Source organism: Perca flavescens, chromosome 23 (genome assembly GCF_004354835.1).
Source record: "Perca flavescens isolate YP-PL-M2 chromosome 23, PFLA_1.0, whole genome shotgun sequence".
Lineage (NCBI taxonomy): Eukaryota > Metazoa > Chordata > Actinopteri > Perciformes > Percidae > Perca > Perca flavescens.
Window position 1 is genome coordinate 15,032,087 of NC_041353.1, and position 22,990 is coordinate 15,055,076.

Below are 22,990 nucleotides of genomic sequence, written 5' to 3' on the forward strand. Positions count from 1 at the left end.
AGTTCCTTTCCTATCCTATGTGTCCCCTCTCCTTTCCTTTTCTCTCCACTTCTATCCTTCCATTTTATTTCCTTCCCCTTCATCTCCTCCCCTTTGCCTCCTCTCCTATCCTCTCATCTATCCCCTTTCCTTTCACTTTTTTCTCCTCTCCCCTCTTTCACTCCTCTCCTTCCCTTTCATTTTTCCATCCCCTCCTCTTCTGTCCTCTCTTTCCATTTTCTCTTCTCTGCTCTCCTCTCAATTCCATTCACTTTCTTTCCCTTTATTTCCTTTTCATCCTCTCTTGGTTTATAAACCTCAATTGATGACTGAAAACATATTATACAATAAACTGTAAACTCTAATACTGAGATACTGTATACGGTGTTTAGTGTCGGGTTGCAACTAATGATTATTTTAATTATCAATTAATGTGATGTGTCATTTTGTCTATGAGATTGTCTATAAAAAGTCATTCATGTAATTTGTCAGCTTTAGTGTACAAGCCACATACAGCCTATACAGGTATAGTAGAAATATACCTGTAGGCTACTTCTTATAGTCCTTCATTGTGAAAGAAAACGGGGTCTCTCCCATCTCTATGCAATAACATCATCTTCCACAAAATAAAAAAACACAACAAAAAGCCATCTGTCTTTTATGGAAGGCAGAGAGAACAACAGCATCTGCTCTCTTAAAAATCTTCCACCAGCAGCAGCAGAGTGTCACACTCCAGACCTGGCTTTAACTTTCCCCCATTTTCCAATTCATCAATCCTCAGCCAGTCATGCTAATTTAATGTGTCCCGGTCCCTTAATGAAAACAGCCACCCAAACATGTCCAGCTGTGAGCCAAGAGTGCGGGGGTGTTTATTTACCTCCATCCCCCCTAACCTACCATCGCTGCAGGGTACTGATGCTATTAACCCAAAGCATACAAAAGAATCTATGATACTAATTGTATATACAGTACAGGCCAAAAGTTTGGACACACCTTCTCATTCAATGTGTTTCTTAATATACATGACTATTTACATTGTAGATTCTCACTGAAGGCATCAAAACTATGAATGAACACATATGGAACTATGTACTTAACAAAAAAGTGTGAAATAACTGAAAACATGTCTTATATTTTAGATTCCTCAAAGTAGCCACCCTTTGCTTTTTTGATAACTCTGCAAACCCTTGGTGTTCTCTCAATGAGCTCCATGAGGTAGTCACCTGAAATGGTTTTCACTTCACAGGTGTGCTTTTTCAGGGTTCATTAGTGGAATTATTTCCCTTATTAATAAAAAAGCAAAGGGTGGCTACTTTGAAGAATCTAAAATATAAGACATGTTTTCAGTTATTTCACACTTTTTTGTTAAGTACATAATTCCATATGTGTTCATTCATAGTTTTGATGCCTTCAGTGAAAATCTACAATGTAAATAGTCATGAAAATAAAAAGGAAACGCATTTGAATGAGAAGGTGTGTCCAAACTTTTGGCCTGTACTGTATATTTGGCTGGTCTTACAGACGTGAGCCACAGCTTTAGGACAAAAACCCAGGATGACTTTATTAACACGTGCACCGTCCTGCATACTTCATTGGTGGTTGCTTGTGTAGCTTAACAACCTCTAGGGATGAATTTAAAAAAGTCGCATTGTTTCCTAGCTGCAGCAGTGCCTGAGGCAGTGCAGGGACTGAGAATCAAGACCATACATTCCAGGCAGATGTGCCTGTTAAGGTTAAGTCATTAGTTAGGTTCTCAAAGGACAATTTGTTGTTTGTCTCTATTAAATATCACTGTAAACGTAATACCTTTCTGTTTTGGACTGTAGGTCCCGACAAAACATGGCATTTAAGGTCATCACCTTTCAGAACTTGTGACAGGCATTTTCTACTACTTCTTTTAATATTTCATAGAGTAGGCCTAAACAGATAGTAGAGCTGAAACAATTAATTGATTAGTCATTCAACAGAACTACTTTGATACTCAACTAATCGCTTATGTCATTTTTTTTAATAGAAGAAACACTCAAATGTGCAAATTGTATCTGCTTTATATAGTTGTAAACTTAAAGTTTGGGGATTTTTTTTTAACTGTTGGTCGGACAAAACAAGCAATTTGAAGGTGTCGCCGTAGGCATTTCTGACGAGCAGCATTCACTATTTTCTGAAATTTTACAGACTAAACCATTAATCAATTAATCAAAAAAAGAATGGGCAGACTAACTGATAGTATGTCAATGTATCAGATCCACAATACATACAAAAGAGGTTTCCTTCCTTTTCAAAATATTTTAGAAAGAAAAATAACTACCCAATCAAAATGTCACCATAAAATATATAGAATCTTATTAAATAAATTAATATAGTCTTTTCCTGCAAATGGATGTATAGAGTTTTGTACAGTTTCTATGTGAAATGAAAGAAAGTTAACCTCAAACCCTAATCCCCAAACAGCCTGAAAGCAATATAGTGCATTTTCATGTCTGAAAATGGTGTCATCACTTAAGGCGACAGAATGAGAATGAGAACCCACCATAAGCTCCATCACCTGACTTGTGTCTAATGGGCCGTAGATAAATGGAAGAGCAGGAGAGTGACGATGACACTGCATGTGCCATGAGTAATGGCTCAGTGCTGGCTCTGCACTGACAAACCTGGGGAGTTGTCACAAGAGACTGACTCATGTCTTGGGATGTCTCTTAAGAGGGGAGGGAGGGGGTTGATCGTGGTGCCATCCCTGCCAGCCATGCCATGACATGCTACAGCATTGCATGTGTTTCATTTTCAAAATGAGATGTACTCCCACAGTAATCATACTAATTGATTAATAGCCAAGATAAATTTAAATAAATTACATAGTTGTCCTGGACGACTCGATGTAGTGATGTGTGAATGGTGACACCTAGATATGTAATTTTGCTTTGGGTTGGTATTGTATCACTAACAGCTGATGTCACCTGTCTGTTGTTCAAGAGAAGAAGATTAGATTTATTCCAATTGATTTTATAGCCGGAGATTGAGCCAAATTCATTCGGAGTCCTCGAAAAATATCATCTGCAAATAGCGAGATTGAGTTGCTATTGGAATTAATCTGGACATTACATATTTGATGATTTTTTTTTTAAATGTGGAAAGTTTAATTTGAGGTTTTTAAAATGTAATATGTTTGCTTGAATATTATGACAATAGGCCCTGGTCCCATCCGACATTTTGACTCGTTATAGTAGGAAAAGCACAGGTGTTACTAATAACATTAACGACGGCTCCGCTCTATCCAAGTTCTTAAATTCCTTAATGGAATTCACCCATCATTTAATTTGATTGTTTACACCTGTGCTTTCCCTTCTGTGACATATCACAAGGTCTTCTGTGGAAAGGGCCTATTAGTGTCAAATCTAGCTTCATTTTCCGGTAATTGCGATTCAAAAAACAAAAGGTCATTACATAACTGGTACTGCAGAGAGCCTTGTCCAAAGGCTGAATGTTTTATAGAGAAGAAAACATAGAAAACAGTGAGAGTATGAAATGCCTCCTCTCTTGTCTTAACACTCCTCTATACTCTTGAATACAAGAATACAGTATGAAATGCTGACTGGAACTTTCAGAATGTAGGTTATCCGGCTGATATTAGCATTCTAGTGCAGCTTCAGGTTTGCACAACACAACAGAAGGCTTCCCATTTACAGCAAACCGATTACAACTAAATACAAAACTTTGTGATATAGGGACCTATTTGCATGAAGTATGGTTGAGGTTCACAGTGAACACTCATGTCAAATTTGATCACATAGTGTTACAACAACAGATACTGACTGCACAACTCACACCTTCAATTCCACACAGATAGTGTGATTCTTATTACCATCACAATGATTCTTCCTACTCATAGATGTTTGTGTAGTCAGGTGTTATACACACTGGTCACATACTGTACACTGTAAGCAATATTACCAAGCATCTGTTGTCACCAATCAAGCACATGTTCTGCAAACATCCCTGTAACATGATGACATGGGCCCCAAAGGGAATTAAATCAAGAGCATGTTTATCGATTATCTATTACTGAGCGACAGGACAAATCTGCATATCACGTCATTTCTTTAAATCACAATGTGAAAACAATATAAACCTTTAGTACAGAAAGTGATGCAGTGATAAGGGACACACATCCACTCATATCAGCATGCTTAGGCCTCCAGCTTATATCTTGACATTGCCTGCATTTGGTTCATCATTTTGTCGAAACAAATGTCTGAAAATAGTCAAACTGTCCCTATTACCATCACATTTCATTTGACAAGGAAAAGCAGCAAATCATCACATTTAAGACACTAAAACCAGACAGTGTTTTGCCATGTTGCTTGAAAATTGACTGAAATGATGAAACGATTAATTGAATAATCCTCTCAGCACAAATACTGACCGCAAATGCCTAAAATCAGGCTTAGAATTCCTTTACAAATGGGTTTTCAAATCCAACAAGATGAATCATCTTTGACTGTAACCAATCCAATATCAACTCCAACTGAGTACATCTTGAATGTCATTTGGAGAAATGTAGAAAACGATATTTCCCCCTCTATTAGACAATATTTCAAAGGGCAAAACCGTACAAATATGACATAACTTTCCTTCGTGGAACCATTTCATTTATTTGATGGAAACATCAATGAAAAATGTTGATCAATAATGAAAGAATAGGAGGCTGCTGCCCCCCCCCTATAGCCTACGGATCAATAGACACCTGCTGACTATTCATATCTCTACATCTGATATCTGCAAGCTAGCCCTTAGTGCTGCCCGTGTTGAAGTGAAAACCCTTGGATTGACAGCTAGAGGAGCTGAGCTACATCTGGCAGCATCACTGGCAGACATCAAATAATCCGCTCAGCCCGTGGGCCTGCCTGCACCGGCCGGCGGCAGCAACAATAAGCACAAACCCTGCTGCTGCTGCTGCTGCTGCTGCAGCAGCAACCACCGCTCAGTACAACAGCCGAGCAACACATTGCTTTCCATCCCTCTGCTTGCTTTCATCGTTGCTCTTCAAGATGCAGTGCATGCAGTGCGGTGAAGCTGCGATGGTCTGCCTTTGATGCTCAGCACAATCCAGATTTAAAAATAATTAAAAAAAAAAAAAAACACGACAAACGGCATCCATATTGCTATATTATTTGCACCTGGTCATCCTAGTCAAGAAGCAGCACCACCGGGATGCTGGTGCATATTAAAATGCACCGACTTGACACATCCACTGCACCATTTATTCTCAATTGACATACCGGTGTGTTGATACTGAAGACATAATGGGGGGAAAAAAAATGCTATCTCCATCTTTGGAAAAAGAAAGGAAAAGAAAAAGAGAGGCATGTTCAAACTCACCGTCTGAAGCAACCCGGCTCCTGATTCCTTCCCCCCGGCAGTGAGTGTGTGTTGATGCTGTAGAAATTGATGAGGTGTGTGTGTGTGTCTGAGGGACTGTGCCCGGCCAGTGTTAGTCCGTCCCCCCTCGGCCGCTGCAGCAGCAAGCTGTGGTCCACACGGATCCTCCGCTCTCCTCACCAGCTCCCCCGCCGCTGTCAAAAACCAGCAACGAACAAAGATCGTCTATGCTTTTGAGATGACGAAGCACTCATGAGTGAAAAACCTGTCCCACTTTTCAGACCCATTCGACATAAGTGGGCGTCCAACGCTACAGTCTTATTCCCAGCTTCAATGCTACACACAGGCCAACGTTTTTGCTTTTTTATGTTTAGTTTTATTTCGACAATTACTCCTCAAAGAGAAACTGCATTCAGTTACTTATATATGGTAGCTTCTTGCAAGGATGTCAAATGAACCACATTTATGTGGCCTATACTTAGGCTACAAAATAAATAGACTAGGCCTACATAAATGAATAAACAGAAGTCCTGCTACTTTCTTTTTAGCTCAAAGCAATCCTGCCATAGACCTAAATTAATATTTGTCTAATGTACATGGCTGCATGGGAATAATTTACACGTTACTTCTGGTAGATGGAGAATATATCAGAGTGAGACCTCTGTATTTCACCTCCAATATCTGTCAGCCGGTGCCAATCCGGTGCAGAAAGAAAGAAAGGGAAAAAAAAAGAAGAAAATCGCAACTACAGCGACCCCGTTTTAATGAGCGGCTGCAGTGGGACCTGCAGACAGATATGTGTGAAATAAACAATAACCCTGCAGAGTTCTATTATTGTGCCTTATTGCATCCAATTTAAAAGCTCTTTATATTCCTGAAATAAAGCCTTTAACATCTGTGGTAATCATAAAGTTGTCTTTGTAGTAGGCCTATCTTTTCATCTATTTCTTATGTATTAACCAGGTTTGGCTTCTTCTAATTTGCTGGCATCATTTTATACTTTCCTTCTAATATTTGTAATTGGACTGGCATATTTTAAAATATTATAATTTAGCAATTTAATCACTGGCTCTTCTGGTATCTTGGTGGACTGTAGTTGGGAAATACTTCATGCAGATTGGTGTGCAAGTATAACAAATGTAGTGATATTTTACTGATCTACTTTTCCGGGGCACCCTGGTGGCCTATAGGGTTTAGGATGCTGGCTGTGAACTGCAGTGACACACAGGTGTTTCCCTGCCATCAACGCAGGACAGGTGGCAGACATAGACATGGTGTCAAATGCCCCACTGCACATTACACTAGCATTACTGACCCACCAATTCCAATCTGGGACAGACCAAGCATGTCTTGCACACATTAAGACCTTGTCATCAACATCCATCAATACCAGTCTCTCACTCTTTTTGTCTACCAGTCAAATGAGTGATGAGAAGAATGTACTGGACCTCTGTTTAAACGGCATATTTTTTTTTTTTTTTTTTTTTTTTTTATAGGAAAGGTTTACTGCCACTGCTTGTTCACATTTAGCTCACTGTAAAGCATGTTCAGGTCATCAGCGCCGTGTGGCAAAATAAAAGGGTATACATGTACAGTTTCTTCACATGATAAAAGCATGTAACACTCATCCAGGCCGAGGGGCATTAACATTCACAACGGAGTTATTTACCGTTAGAACGAGCAATGGTGACGAGTCCTGGGGGAAGGGTGGGATCAAGACAAATAGAGCTCTTCTCACAAACACATAATAGGAGATGATAAAACATGTGTTGGTGTGTCTGTATGTGTGCATAGACAAGACTCCCTGAAAGACGTAATAAAACACCAGCTCACTGACTTAAATACGAAATTGTTTTCCATGGGTGTGACTTAGAAAATGTAAAATTAACACCCTAATGTTGATCTAGAAGATTTGAGTTTCCACTGCAGGCACAGTCAGTTTTGTTTGATATTCATGCAGGACTGTTGGACAAATAGGGTGTGTGTGTGTGTGTGTGTGTGTGTGTGTGTGTGTGTGTGTGTGTGTCCAACTGGCAGAGATCTGCAGAGAGCCACACCACTCTGTAAACTGTTCTACCATTTCTTCTTTTTTTTTTCCACAGAGGGGCATTGCAGACATACTGCTGCAGAGGGTGTAATACTCCCACGCGCTATATATTATTTCCATTACCATTTCTGAAACTTTGTCTACTGTCTCTCTGTTCCATAAGTCCATCATACAGTACTGTTTAACCAATAATGAGCTGAAGCGAATTGTTCAAGACAAAACACTCAAACATGTTTTAGTATCATTTTACATTTCAAGGATCTACGCCAAGCCTTCTCTGGGGCACGGTGTACTTTAAAACCAGTTTATACAGGCCAGGATATATTATTGTACGACAATGTCTCAGTGACAGCTTCCAGATACCGGCTACCATTCTGTTATCATCTAAACAACCTAACCTTCCTAACTTGGTCAGAGAGCAGCTGGGGTGTACATATTCTGACATGATGCAGTAAAAAGATGGGGATCAGCAGGAAGATAACGCAGAGGAGAAGTGACTTAATAGGAGTTTTCCTCGAGTCCTTTGGTTGATTTTGATTTTATCTTCTGCGATGACAGATGTTATGCATGAATCCTGTGTGTGCTTCACACACACACACTTAGATTATAAATCACCTGTTAAGGGGTGGCTCTGGTTACATAACCGTTTTTATATATGTGCATTTACAGGATATTGTTTAAGGTTCTGACACTGCAGCACATGTTAAAAACAAAGCAGAGCCATGGTGAGATAACTTATAAAAACTTCTTCTCGCATGCTTGACTGTTTGTATAAGATGGCACAGGAACATCCTGGCAGACGTTAGGCTAATAAACAGTGTATGCCCAATGAAGGAGCTTGAAAACAAAGAGTAAAAATATTAATGGCAAACTTACATGTGCTCGCTTTTTTGGCGCATTACGCCAACTTTCATAAAACCCACTTACAGAGACAAAATAAAAGAGGTCGATTGCATAACACATGTAACACATCAGGGACAATTTTAGGCGAACGTGGGCACACATACATTGAGAAGATTGTAAATGAGAAGGGAACCATAACGGTTGCTAAGGAACACCATAAAACCAGACAATCCAATTCTGCTTGAGCGGGAGGAGAGACATCTCCCGCCACAACAAGCAACTAATATTGCTGTGGTATGAACTATATATATATATATATATATATATATATATATATATATATATATATATATATACGTTTCCCACTCCTTCATGTAAACACAGCCTGGCAGACTCCATCTTACCTTGGCACTTTGGCCTTTCACACTCAAGGAAACTGCCAACAGGATGAACATCACCAGAGACCGTTAATCTCACGTTCACCTCATTTGTCTGTCTCGACTGTGCTTGTCAAAGACACTCGGCCTCTCCCCACAGCTGGACAGGAGACTTAAATAATATGTTGGGCTGCGTTTGACAGCGGAATTTCACGGCAACAATTACACCTATGTGTTAAAAGTTTTCAGAGCAGCATAAACCTGACCTGAAAATTCCAGCTGTGTAAGAACACAAGAACAAAGCGCTGTGTTCTAGGAATATAATAGAACGTAATTTAGGTTAAAACTATGCAATTGTGACAAATACCGCTTAACCTTACCCACTGTCTGCCAGGCCATTCTGTACTTTCTTCATCTTTAAGAGGGTTTGTTATCTCATATCACTTACCCTTATACCACTAGTCATTCAGAAAGTTTCAGCTTTACATGGCAATGCTGTGAAGTATTCACTTTAGAAGTATCTGCCATCTTATGCCAACCCAAAACAATGTAGGTGAAGAGAAATATGGTATTTCAAAGTAGACTGAAACTATCTGCTATCGGCACGGTGAGGTATTTGTTTGTGTTGTGTCCCTTTTAAAAAGGGAAAGTGTGTTCTAACAAGTCAAACTCTTTCTTGTGGATTTTGTTTGCCTACTCGTGCATCTGGAGCACCTGCTTTGCATTTTAACGCAGTTGGTTCCAAGAGCAGCCTCCATGCAGCTAAACTGAAATGTATTAATCCAGCGTCCAATCAGCCCCCAAGAAGTCCTTAGTAACAGGAAATTTAGACCCATTGGTCTCAGAAACACATTATCTACCATGTTGCCACCTTTCAACCTAGCCACTCTTGTAGGATCTGTCACCCCAGTGTCAGTGTTTACCTACTGAAAAGACCTTGCTAAAGCAAGGCCAAGTGTAGGCAGCTCAGCCATGATTCAGACCACGTTTGGGTGAAGCTCAAGCTAGCGTTGGGGGAACAAAAATGGGCCGTCAATCTATCAGTCAAGTCAGTTACAACTTTGATCGTTTGAATCCAGGAGTGAGGCATCAGTCAAAAGTGCAATGGCTGACATATTATTCTATATCTTTCCGACATCAGTCATTGTTGCAGAGGTTTGTGGTTATGCTCCCTCGTGGCGTATTGTTCACGTTGATTGGGGTAACAATAGTGTGACTGGGAGGAATGATGCTATGGAATTTCAGTGGATCTTTAATGGGATCAAAACAAAGCAGAAAATCGATGTGTGCGATTGGGAAAAACAGGCAATTCATCATATGAAGACACTTAGCATTCCTTTGTGACAACTCTATTGTGATGCGTTTGTGTTGATTAAGTGTCAGCAGAATGTAGAAGCAGATAAATAACATACATTCCTGTGGATTATTTTTCCCCAATCCAAAAAAGATTATAAGCAGAATTAAAAACAAATCATACAGACGTAAAAAATAAAAAAAGAACATAAGTTATATCACGGTTTTTAAAATGTACATTTTATTTTTTCATGACATTTATTTTTCTTTTCGCATTCCACCAACTAATGAAGGGAGGAATCAGGGCAATATGGATTCTCACAATGTAAAAAGTGTGTCAAATTTATGATTTATTATCAGCCAGGGCTGAGGAATTCAGACAAAAGCTTCATACTGAGTAATGGGCCACAATGGAGAACATGCTTTGTACCAAGAGGAAAACGGTCATTGCATTCTAAAACTTTACCATTAGTATCGGAACAGATATTTAAGTGTCTGGAAGTGCATATACAGCACAGTGAAATTAAGAATCAGCAGTATCTTTTGCCTTATTCTTAAATTCTAGCAAGAGCACTCAAATCATTTATAATTATTTCAAATATTATTTACATTTTCATGGTTAAGAGCTCTATTTTACAAAGTGCATTAGTTCCTTCTTCTGTACAGTGTTAGAAATAGGCAGTCGTGTTTATGTTTTCATTTTGCAACATACATGTGTTAAATACATCTTGTCTTCAAGTTACTGAAAATGCAAATAAATATCAGTTGTTTTACAAAATAACTGCAGTTATCATATTACCATTAATTCTTTATATTATGGTCATGTGTCAGTGCCCCATTACCATCTTTGTGCGTTCTGTCAACTAGCACTTTTAGCCAGCCTTTCCCCGATCATTCAAGTAATTCATTTCATCAATCATATTCATATATTATTCCGGCTTCATCATAGACACATTCTGTCTCACAAAGAACAAATTACATCATATTTGAAATTTTCACACTATTATTTACTGTATTGTCTTTTTTTTAATGCATAATCATAGATGTAATTGTCTAGTGTTGTGGTAAATGGTGATCAAAATGTGAGAAAAAAAAAAAATCATTTGGTATTTGATTAAATTGCCTACCAAAATGCTTAACAAATGTGTCCAGATTGCACCCTAATCTATTGGGTCTTCTTACCTTAAAAACTCACTTGTGGTCACACTGTTGCCAAACCAATAACTACAGCTTGGAGACGAAGGGGAGACCCTCGTACATTTCGGCCTTGAGCTTGGCCCACTCTGCCAGTCTCTGGATGGCGCTCTTCTCCTGGCTGAGCACGCTCGCCACCTTCCTCAGCTTGGCCTCGTTGCGCTCCAGGTAGCGCTCCCCCTCGCCCTTGAGGAAGTTCAGCTTCTCGGCGCGGCTCTCGTTCAACGGGATGTCCTCGCTCATGTAGGGGTTGAAGCGGAAGTACGTGTCAGGGGGCAGGAGTGCATCCAGCATGGTGTGCACCTCTAAAAAGGAAAAAAAATAAAAAATAAAAGAAAGGCTGGATTGGGAGCCTTTAGCTAGCAAAGTCAGACACTAGTTCCAGGCATTTCCTCTTTCGGTTTATATTTCAAGAGACTGTACTGAACCAGAGAAATCACAGTGCTTTATACACTGCCGGTGACTGCACGCCTCTATGATCTGTGGTTTATAAATTAATGTGTGTTGGACGTCAAACACATGCAAAACTAAATTTTGTGTGGTCTTACCCTCGGTATCTGTGGCACTGCTGATGACGTGGGTGAGCTTGGTCTTCAGGCTCGTGTAGGTCGTGCTGTTCTTGCCCGCTGCCTCGTACCGCCCGGTGCCCAGAGACAACACACACTGCAGGGGTGTGTTAGGCCACAAACACTTACACTCATGGATGGCCAACGCTGTGGGGTTGTTGATCAGGAGTCCCCCATCCTAAAGGAGAAGGCCGATGGCAAGTGAAATGATAAAAGGGAAGGAGAACCTCCAATAAATTGTAAAGAATCAGCCAATTTCCCTCAAAGTAAACCAACTGTAGCATGTAGCATCTTCCGGTCTTATTTCTGCTGCAACTGAAGCAGGGTGGAACATTTGCTGAAGGATTCGAAAACATTTAAGTCACCTTCAGCATTTAATCAGTCAAATATGCTTAATAAGCAAGGTTAATGCGCATATAGGACACTTTGTATGTATTGAATGTGCCTCTAGTTTCAATATATTTGATGTGACAGCCTGTAGGGGACAAATGAGGTGAAGTGGACAAGCTGTCCCAGAGCTACACAGCTTTAGGCAGGAGGAAAAGAAGCTCCCTGGCCAGAGATGTGCTGCGCTGGCAAACCGCCCTGTTTATTCAGTAAGTAAACAAGTAGGAAAAGATGTCTTTTTAACAGCTATCTGCATCTAAATAAGTATTTGTAATTTGGTCTGGAATTCAGCTAAATAAAAGATTCTAATTGCTGCATTAACCTGAATTTAGCTTTGTTGATCAACATACTGCATTTGAGCATTCTAATCTTGACCGACTCCATTTATAAGCTAATCCCAAATTACGTGCTTTTTCTCTAAATAACCTTACTGGCTTCATGAAAGAGTTGCTGATCTAAATGGTGCCAACAATGGCAGAGAGAGGACAATCAAGCTGAATGGATGCCTGGACCGATTTAGTGCTAAATACTCTTTCACTGTCTTTCCGAGTCAAGTTTTGGACCATATCCAACCACCGAAGGGTTTTTGGCTCTCGGATTAATAGAGATGGAGAGTGTGGCACACAAGAGGTCGGACCCCCCCCACCCACCAGCAGAGCAGGGGTAACGGCCATTTCCACATCTCTACAGTACAGGGGGTGGGCAGTAGAAAAGTATCCAAAATCTGCTCCTTCTAGGATAAAGCAAACAACCACACATACACTTATTTTTAACAACGGGTGATGAAGAAACATGAGAAATCTACCAGTATATGCCTTATTTCTTTTCATAACTGCTTTCATTATTAATTCAACTTTATTTCTTAGCCTAAAGTAGTTGAGAAATACCTGAATAAGCTTAATATTTTGTTCTAGGAACCTCTTTTTGAATTCAAATGTCTGCCTAGGGGTGACTTGTCCACTCTGCCGCCCTGTATTATTATGGGACAAATACAGCCTAAAACCTATCATTCCTAGCCTCATTATAAAGCAGTTAACCTTTAGGGGTTTCAAGATATTGCAACAGTGGAACACAGTTCGCACTCTTGAAACAGCAGGTTAATAACACAGCTGCGCCTCAGCTCTGACCCTCAACCTCTCACCCTGAGGTCTGACCCAACTGAATGACATTTAGCCTGCATCCAGCCACAACACAAAAAGAAGATGCCGCTAAAATGCAGCATCCTCATGCAGGGAAATGACTGCTATAGCCCAATAAAAATAATAGTTTGCTATGAGAAGGAGGAACATTTCAATTTTTACCTCTACATTGAGTGTGTGAATGTGTCTTTCTCTGCTCCATTTATGTGTGTATCTATGTATTTCTGATGCCCTGCAATGGCAGAATTCCCCTGAGAAATACCGCTGCTAGTGCTGAAAACTAGAGTAGGAGTGAGACCGGTGGGTGGCAACGGTAGCTCAAACTCTCGATGAAACACTATGTAGCTCCAAGAGGAATGTGGACGGACACACACACACACACACGGACACACACACACTTACTTTCCGGACCTGCTGTTATCCCATCCCAGTCTATGGGAAACAGATATTCTTTCAGCTAATTTTCTTTTAGTTGGAGACTGATCATGCTCAGAAAAGATCAGCTTGTTATTTACCATGCTACTTTAAAATATGAGGAGATTTCGGTCTTGTTAATACATTAGTCGCAAAAATCACACATGTTTTTGGGGTTAGAGGTCGCGGTTACATTTAGCTGCTTTGCTAAATTAGTAGCTGAAAAAGCTTGGGCTCGGGCAAATGACTAATAGGCCATTTGTTTTGATTTTAAATACAGAGCAGAATCTAAGCTTAGGTCAATGAGCATGCAGAGTGGGAGTGGAGATTAGGATCGGTTATTGAGTAAAACATTGTAAAGGGCTGTCTATCAGGACTATGCATTAGGAAATGGCAGGGGAGAAAAATACTTGTTAGAAGCAGGGACAAGGCTAATTTGCCTAAGTAGGTTATTTAAATGAAGCTAAGCCTTGAGCATAATTGCTGCCCATAAAGACCATCTAAAAGATATCCGGCCCAATAATCAAAATTCAAAGTGCGATACATTAATGCTACAAACACTGTAGTAATTTATCAGATGCCACAACGGCCTGATTTTCATACAATAAGCTCCTACCGAAACCTAATCTAATTCTTGAACCTTAAGAAAAAAAGAGCTATCATCCATTACCATACACTATGTCATTATTAGTCAGAAATGGAAAACCACTAAAATGGCAACACTGTGCAGCCTCATACAGTATCAGATTCAAACATCATCCAGTGGTGATTGCTGATATTTTTAACACATACATTATCAGTTTATTTATCCAGTAGACTAGTCTCCAATAGGTAGTCAGGAGAAGCAGTATTGTCTCCCTAAACATAATTCAGTAGGACAAGGTTTTCGGCAAACAAACTTGTAGTGAGACACTACTGCATTAAAAACGTATCAAATATTTATATTTTTGTTATAGTCAAACACGCTTTTAGACAGTGTTGGTCTGACAGACAGGATATTTTCTTTCATGGGAAATCAAATCAGAAGCGTTCCATTTCTTTGCAGGAAGGCAGGTTTTAAGTCATAAGAGGACGAGGCTTTTGATGTTTAGGGGGGATAGGCCGGGTCCAAGGAATCTCTCTCAACTTCAATCTCATTCTGTTCACTCTCTCTCTTAGACTCTTGACAGCCGGAGGAGAGGATGAACCAACGAAGGGGCTGCCTTCAAGGTTATGGTCTGGAAGAGTGAAACAAATCTACACACATACCCTTAATGTGTACACACACACGCAAGCACAGAATGCAGTGCAATGCTCTGTGCTTTTGTCCTTGGCACTGAGCAATGCAGTGCTATTGCGTAAGTGTATTGATTGGTAAGATTTCAAGGAAATTACCCTCTCACACTAAACTAGGGCTCTCAGAGAAATGTGTCTTCTTAGATTACTATTACCATCTGCGCCACTGTTCATGTTAATGGAGAGGATTTTCCTTCAAATTTACATTATTGAGCATATTGCTGTATTTTTGGACAAAATGACACATGGCAACGCTTTCATCTATTCTGCAACCTGCGTTATTATCAACCTCCTTTTTCAAACTACAATATTTAAATTCCGATAACTAAACTCAACTGAACTAAACTCCTGCCCAGTTCTCTCAGTTCAGTGCAGTACCTGATGGAGGTCTTTTCCCAGGACAAATTCCTGGAAGTAGCCTGGGGCGGCAGACGAGGCCCTGATAGCCTGCCACATTTTGTGGTTGCAGTCTCCAAGGTAGTGGGATCTCACTCCTGGCATGAGTCGGTAGTTCCTGAACGCGTAGGCCTTCAGAGGTAATCCCCTGTTCACAATGGTGCTCACTGCTGACACCTGGTGGACATACAAAAGGGAAGATTTACAGAGGAACATGCAAGTCATTCATGTTTTTACAGTACGTCAACAAGCTGGTGTTTTCCTTAGTGCTTTGTTATACATGGGACAAACATTTTTTTTATTTCTTATTTTAAGTGTTTATCTAAACGGTGTAGAGCTGAAAAGATATGTTGCTTACTTTGGGGCAGTGTGGGTCCCTAGCACTCTCAATCATACGCCCCTCCCCCATACGTTCCCTAAAGAATATACAAAAAAAAGATTAAAAAGATACAGGCAACTCTATATACATTATCTATAGACTACCCCAGTGTCTTTAATATCAGGGATTAAAGAGAGTTGTAAAGGAATGGAAAGAGTAGAAACTTTAGAGACTAACTTTAGTATGTTTTCCCATATTTCACTATCATAGAAAGCATGGCTCCAGCCCATCTTTACAGTTCCAACAATGACATTCTGTTTGAAGACATCCGAACCCAGCTTCCTGTACATCTCCTCGCATTCATCTAAGGGGATCTGAAAAATTCCCAACATGAAGGCCAAAATAGCACCTAAAGTAGAGAGAAACAAGTGTGATGTGCCAGTGAGCAAGGAATATCAGTGTTTACATAAATTCCCATGCGGGGGTCAGTGTTAGAGGAGAAGTAAGAGAGAAAAAAAATGACTAACACTAAACAGTAATGACAACATACCTGTACTGACTCCACAGATGTAGTCAAACAGCTGGTGGACTCGTTTACCAGTCAGGTTCTGCAGCTTATGGAGCGTCTGCAGGGCCAGCAGTCCCCTGTAACAAAAAGGCACAGGTTTACAAACCTAGACTGACAAAAATGCAAATATTATATTTGATAAAATATATGTAGGTGGTCTTGTACAGTTGGACTGCAATGATACTGTAGCCAGTACTGGTAAATTTTAAATTCTGTAGGTGGCACTCTATTCCTTAGCCAGATAAGTTACTGCTGCTCATACATTGCTTATAAAAACAGTGAATGTAAAAGTAGGTGGACTCATATTTATTAAAGGAATATATTTATTTTAGATTTTTTGGAGGATACATATTCTTTCATTTTTAAAATTACTTTTCCCCTCCCAGTATAGCTTTACCTTGTTCCGCCTCCGTCTATGGCCAGGACCCGAATTCCTCTGCCTTTGACTGGTTCAGTATAGCCAATCAGGGCCAGAGCTTCTCTCACAGCACCCTGAAGAGGCAGGTCTCTGGCCTGGCGCAATCGCAGCAGACAGGGCAGCACACTCTCCTAAAGGTTGCATCGTTATACCCAAACATACTAAAATGTCGCACTTACAAAAACGTTTGAGGACTGTGCAACACATCTGACATTTAACTGAACTGCAGTTAACAACAACAACTCTAACAGTGACACAAACTAACCTTGACAGCTACACCTCGCGTCTCGGGGAACTCCAGAAGGTGATGGATGAGCTCCTCCACTCGACTGGTGAGGATCTTGACATCAGTGACTCTCTGCAGGCCTTTCACCAGGGCTCTGGTCCTGTTGTCTAAACTCACCCTGGCTATTATCTGCATGACAAATACACACCATAGACAAAACATCAGGACCATCTGACAAATATGAAGCCTCCAACCCATTTTACCTAAATAACATACCAAGTGACATCATAGAAGCGATTGTTTGCCAATTTGATTTGTGTACTGCCCTAAGCTTTAAACATTCATTAGAGCCATACTGAGCGCCTCACCTTCTCTCTTTGAGTCAACAGCTGTTGGTTCACTTCATCCTTTTTCTCCTCTTCACTGTCTGTCTTCTGTCCTGCCTTGTCAACAGTGGGCTCTTCCACTGCTACTGCTGAAGACTTGCTTTTTTCAGGTGCAATGCTTTTGGAATCACCTCTGAATTTGGGGACCAGGGGTGCAATGTAGCTGCCGACAAACGCCTGAACACTGGGCCGAGGGTAAGAAAAGTAGTGGGTGAAGCCTTTCTTAGGGGAGGTAGCAGGCACAGGGATGGACTGAGCTGCACTTTCAGTTGCAGGGATGTCAGAGGAGGGCGACGCTGCTGGAGGACTGAGCTTATCTGATGGAGAGGGAGGGGGAGGAGAGGTAGCGGGTGCTTCAATACTTTTAGCCTCTGCCACTGAGGACAACATAGGAATGTGGTCCCTAGTTGTGCGAGCAACGGTGCTGAGAGTGGGCTGAGAAACAGGATCATCAGCTTCTCTGTGGTGCTGCTGCTGCTGCTGCTGCAGTGGCCTGTTGTCTCCTTCTTCTTCTTGTGTGCTGGTGCCAAAGTAACTATTGATGTGCTGAGCCAGAGTTTTGTAGGTCTCATCCATGTTGGTGGACAGAGATGCTGGGTGAAACAGCTGTATAGTTTGTTTGGCCAAAGTCGAGGAAGAGCTAGATGCAGATACATTCGCTGCTGGAGCTAAACTTGATGTGGATTTCTTTGTGGCAACAAAAGGATTTTCTTGCTGCTGTTGCATGTTGGACTCTTCCTTGGCTGTGTTCTTCTCGCCTTCTTCCACTTCTTCTTCCACTTCTTCTTCTTCTTTCATGGTGGCTTTAGGTGGTGAGGCTGTAGCTGCGTTGTTAGAGGTTAAGGTCTCGGCTGTGACCAGAGCCTTTTCTGCATGGGTGCTGTCAACCGTGGCATTGCCAGGCTTGAAGCGGGAGAACTTGGAGATGAGGTCTGTGCTGCCTACTGCCTTGGTGACACTATCAAGTGTGGTCCTGATTCGCGACATGCGTTTTCTGGCTCACTCAGAACAGCATTGGAGAACTTGAAGTTAATCAGGCAATCGGATGATGCTTCATGACGGTGTTAAACGATGCAGCATTCTGGCAGGCTACCTGCTATTAGCAGGTTTTGGTAGAAATTCCATTTTGGAAGGAAATTAGCAATTGTTGCTGCTTGTTCTAATGTTTCCTAAAAAAACATAAACAATATATTAAAAAACAATAACAAAAAACGGAGCACATTAAAATGGAAAGTGGTCAACAGAGGGCTCCATTTGCCACCTCACCTATCCTGGTAGCCATGGAAACTGTTAACAGCAACAAAAACAGATAACAGCTTTCACATGCTAAAAACTTAGCTAGCAACCATCCAGTTCCCAGGCGACCTGTGTGCTGTTGTTGTTACAAAGACAAGATGGAAGAGGACCGAGATTCATTCAATCTGAATTTCAGGCCAGAGTCAGCTCAGCTTGTGAAAAAATTGCTGGAGAGACACCACCACGCTGTCACGAAGGAGCAGCTGGATGACTCTCCTGACAGTGAGATGAGGAATAATAACTGGGTTGCCGGACAAGACTTTACAGTCGAAGTGGGGGAAAAGCAGATCGGGGAGTATATTCAAACCTGGGAGATACAGCCCGGCTGGCTTTACAGTCTGGACTTCCTCTACACAACCGAGGAGGAGCATCATACCTTTTATCACTACCAGGCCCGCTTCAGTACCCCGACGTCGCGGAAGCCGATTCAGGGGACAGCTAGCGTCTACTTCGTCGTGGACATATCTAAAGTCAAACCACAAACTCTGCCCGTTGAGGTGCACTTCATAGTGGAGTCCAACAGGCTAGTGCACACACCGGGCAGGACCAGGTTCAGAGAGAAGTGGCTCGCGGACGTTATTGAGAGCAAGACTTTGCTCCGATCAGCGATGCACTTTTGAACCGCCGAACCACCCAGAAGAAGATTTCTGGATCTAGAAATACAACCAGAAGTTACACCCAACTTGCTAAGAGTTGACATTAAATCCCAGATAATGCCTTGGAGTTCCCGTTGCCCTGATATTTCTATGGTATCAATTCACTTCGAAATAACAAACGTTAGCTAGCTTAAACTTAAACTGTTAGCCAGTAAACAGTTCTGCTGCTAGCTGAACGTTAGATAGCCTATAATTTACAGTAACGTTATGATTCTCTAGTATGACTTGTGCGTTTTGTTGGCCCTCATAGTGACTAGCTAGCTAACGCTAATCGTTAGCTAAGTTAGAATAACGTTAGAGTTAACGTTAAAACACATATTCAAGACACCAAAATATGGGTGTATTGCACCGAAGCCGTTTGTGTTAGATAGTTAACGTTAACCCTTTTTAAAAACATGAACACCTCATGATGTCTGAAAGCTGGCTTGCTAGGCAAACAGTTGTCAAATATATATATATATATATATATATATATATATATATATATATATATATATATATATATATATATATATATATATATATATATATATATATATATATATATATATATATACGTTAGTTAGCGTTACCATAGCTGCTGTTGGCCTAACTTTGCTAATTAATAGTGTATAGTGTCAGTTTGTCGAATGTTACGCAATGTCACAAAATAAACAAACGTCTTCTTACCATACGAAACAAAGACGGTTAAATATGTTGCCAAAATACAGTATTTCATTCAGAAGCGAGGATGTGGATGTGATTACCTGCACGGCAGCTGGATTCTCGCGATATCACAAGATCACGGACGCAGTGACATAGCTGTGTGGTGTGGGCCCTGTACAGTGCAATTCTTTATTTATGCCACGACGTGTCGACAAAACTTATTTGGAATTAAACGAACAAATATTTCACTGCAAAAAAGGAGCAATTACAATTTAAATATATCAAGAATACACCGCACAGTATGTGCAGTATGTTTATGCTTTCAAGATCTTATGCACAGTTATCCTTGGCTTGATGTAGACTATGATTAAATTTTCTGTTTACTTGGACGGTGTGTTTGTGAAATACAGAAATAGTAACAGCTCATGTTGACAATGCTTCTTTGCAAGAAAATATATAATTTATGAAACCATGTTCAATCCCAAGTTCTATCAATACCTAATGCAATGCAACTGGATCTTTCTCCAATAACATGCACATGTAGGCTACACACCGTAGACTGTTAATATTCATACTTACAGTCAATGGTACACACACACTAAACACCCCTATTATTCATGGCCTGTCACATAGAAGTTATTATGAGCCAATGCACAATTTAGTTTTTCACATTGTTCTCAACTATTCACATGCTGAGACTTTTGCAGTCAAGCCAGCAAGAGCTGTCTTATAACATCACTTAGTTTGAGTGGGCCAGACTTTGGTTTGCTATGTGACAATTGCTGAAGACTGATGTGTCTGTTGGCAATGATAATTATAAGTCTACTATTGCTGCCTTGGTAAAGGTCAGTACATGTGAAGGTGCCTTTTCAAAAGGATTTCGTTCACATGGTGAGAAATGAAACAGCAATTCACTAGAAAATCACTTCTTTTGAGTGGCACTGTGGCAACTTTGTATAGCCATATTTCTCTATTGTATCAAAGGTGACTCATAGCTAATGGCATGTGCAATGGCTTTGAAGCTATACCTGCAACTCTTTCAAAAACCATATGCAACTCTTGTTAAGTACTTTATTGTGGAATATGAACATCCTGTCATGACCGAGAAAGTATATAGTAAGTATTATATTACATTTGTCATGGGTGAATTGGTGGTGACATTATAGTTAAATAATAATACATTGTGATTGTACTGTATGTCCCTGCCATCCACTGGTAACCAGTGTTGGGAGTAACGCGTTACAAAAGTAACGCAATTACAGTAATGTATTCCTTTTTGCTGTAACGCAGTAATATAACGCATTACTAATTAAATTTCGGTAATATTATTACCCGTTACAATCTCAGTAACGCGAGTTACAACGCATTTTAACGCAACATTTTTTAAGAATTTCCCAACACCGCGAATCATTTGTTCACAGGAAAAAAAAAAGCCGTGAGTATTATTTTATAACATCTGTGTCCCAACAGGTGACGGTACGTCAGCTCGGACAGCAGTGTGTCCGAGCTGCTGACAGATTTAAACATTATTAATGGAAAAGGAATTAATGTTTAGTCTTGCTTACACGTGAATCATTGCAGTTTATCAGCGGTGGCGAGTAACTCTGCCTGTAGTGGAATGGCTTGACGACCAAAAAGGCTTGTCTTTTACTGTGACCATTTACTGTTCAATATGTTTCTGTCATGAACCGTAATAATTATTGCAGTTGCAGTTTTACAAATAATAAAGTGAGCAACTTAGCTTGACGGACATGTTGTATCCATAGGTTGTATCCATAGACATGCATAACGGTTGCATCTGAGTAAGCTAGCAAGAGACACAAGGTACACAACCGACAACTTCCGTGTAGGCTACTTCAAAATAAAAGCACTTCCTGCGACGGTTCGCAGTAAAACTAAATTACTGTTAAATAAGGTTGTGTACCTTTTCACATATCAGCTGTAATCAAGTACTGTAAATAATGTAAATAGTGAGTTTTAATCACACTATAATTGACAATGAAAGTGCAATAAGCAAATCAAAATCACTTAAATACCTCTTTCATTCATATTTCATTATGCAACTTTAGGTGTAAATTAACGTTATTTGTGTGCTTGACAGCCTTCAACTCTGAGCAGTCAGGTTTTGTTGACTCAATGTTTAACACAATTTTTAGCCAAAAGGTTCCCTGTTCATCTGATCAAACGACCAGGGTCTGCTCATTCCTACTTGAGCAGTCGAAGACTATTAACAGCCTTCCTTTTGATTTCCAGGGTATATTCAAAAGAACCCTTTCTGAATGTTGAAATGCGTGGCCTTCACATCTGATGGCACTCCACAAAGTAGTATCCTCTGGTTTTAAGCAATGTTGAGATCACATTTCTGTTGTGTCTGACATCAAGACAGCTGTATTCAGACTTGCCTTTCTGCTCTAGAATTCTTTCTCTGCCTTCCCAATCTAAATGTCAGAGCTTTTAACTCCTAGTGCAATTATCAAGGCAACCTCTAATAAAAGCAGTGAAGAAAACTAATGTGTATTTTTTTTCTTCAGTTTTCACAGTTATTTCAGTTGCTCTGTGCTCAGTTGCACCACTAAGACTAGCAACAAATAAGATGCAGAACGTTTATGAAATTCTTATTAAATTAGGATCAGGAGCGGTGAATAGATTGTAATCCCTTCTGCCAAGTTTATTATTTAGCATATATTTTGAAAACTCACAGAGCATGATGTGGTTATTACAGAAATGAGTAATACCTTTTGATTGTCATTCTCTGGATCTGAAAAACTCTGAGTTGAAGTGTAATCTATAACAGATGCTTCAGTACTTGTTCAGGAGGCATTAGAAAACACCTTTTGAAGATGAGTTAGATATTACTAATGATAAGTTCAGGAGGGAATGTATTTATATTTCACTGTACATTTTGAGATTATGAGTTTGACGATAACAAAATACACGTGGGAGTGTCTTATAATATGTTTGTCAATGTCAGGCTTATGACATGCACCTACAATCAGTCGTCACTGAGTAGGCTGACCCCCCTCACCCCTCCAAGTCGATGGCTTTCCCATCTGAAAGCCACCACAGTCACTTGCTACACGCGCGCAAAGGAGGACAATGTCGAAATGCCTGCAGTGCGTCAACATTGCAATAATCCAATAATCCAACCCCTACATAATGTACGGAAACGTTAATTGAACCCACAATTTAC

At 40.3% G+C, this 22,990-nt stretch overlaps 3 protein-coding genes across 13 annotated transcripts in view; 1 reads left to right on the forward strand and 2 right to left on the reverse strand.

The window, feature by feature from the left end:
* Positions 1-5,514, reverse strand: part of nrcama (neuronal cell adhesion molecule a) — a 62,480-nt gene extending 56,966 nt beyond the window's left edge. For all 6 annotated transcript variants that reach the window (XM_028570401.1, XM_028570398.1, XM_028570400.1 and 3 more), the window contains exon 1: positions 5,356-5,514. The gene's annotated coding sequence lies outside the window, so the exon portion shown is untranslated. The remainder of the gene's footprint in view (positions 1-5,355) is intronic.
* A 4,619-nt stretch (positions 5,515-10,133) lies between these two features.
* pnpla8 (patatin-like phospholipase domain containing 8) lies at positions 10,134-21,387 on the reverse strand. 6 transcript variants are annotated; one of them, XM_028570754.1, is made up of 11 exons: positions 19,825-19,884; positions 18,470-19,152; positions 17,186-18,372; positions 16,857-17,006; positions 16,571-16,722; positions 16,156-16,250; positions 15,843-16,014; positions 15,645-15,702; positions 15,269-15,463; positions 11,658-11,853; positions 10,134-11,414 (listed from the first exon to the last, which is right to left on the reverse strand). In XM_028570754.1, the coding sequence occupies exons 3-11, from the start codon at positions 18,188-18,190 to the stop codon at positions 11,140-11,142; spliced, it is 2,298 nt and encodes a 765-aa protein (XP_028426555.1). In that variant the 5' UTR covers positions 18,191-18,372; positions 18,470-19,152; positions 19,825-19,884; the 3' UTR covers positions 10,134-11,139. The 6 variants fall into 6 exon arrangements, with proteins under 6 accessions (XP_028426555.1, XP_028426556.1, XP_028426551.1 ...); XM_028570755.1 differs by lacking the exons at positions 18,470-19,152; positions 19,825-19,884 and adding an exon at positions 21,366-21,387; XM_028570750.1 differs by lacking the exons at positions 18,470-19,152; positions 19,825-19,884 and adding an exon at positions 19,902-19,942.
* akap14 (A-kinase anchoring protein 14) lies at positions 18,598-19,119 on the forward strand. The gene has a single exon (XM_028571306.1). It carries the CDS (start codon positions 18,598-18,600, stop codon positions 19,117-19,119), a length of 522 nt encoding a protein of 173 aa, XP_028427107.1.
* Positions 21,388-22,990: the final 1,603 nt, after the last annotated feature.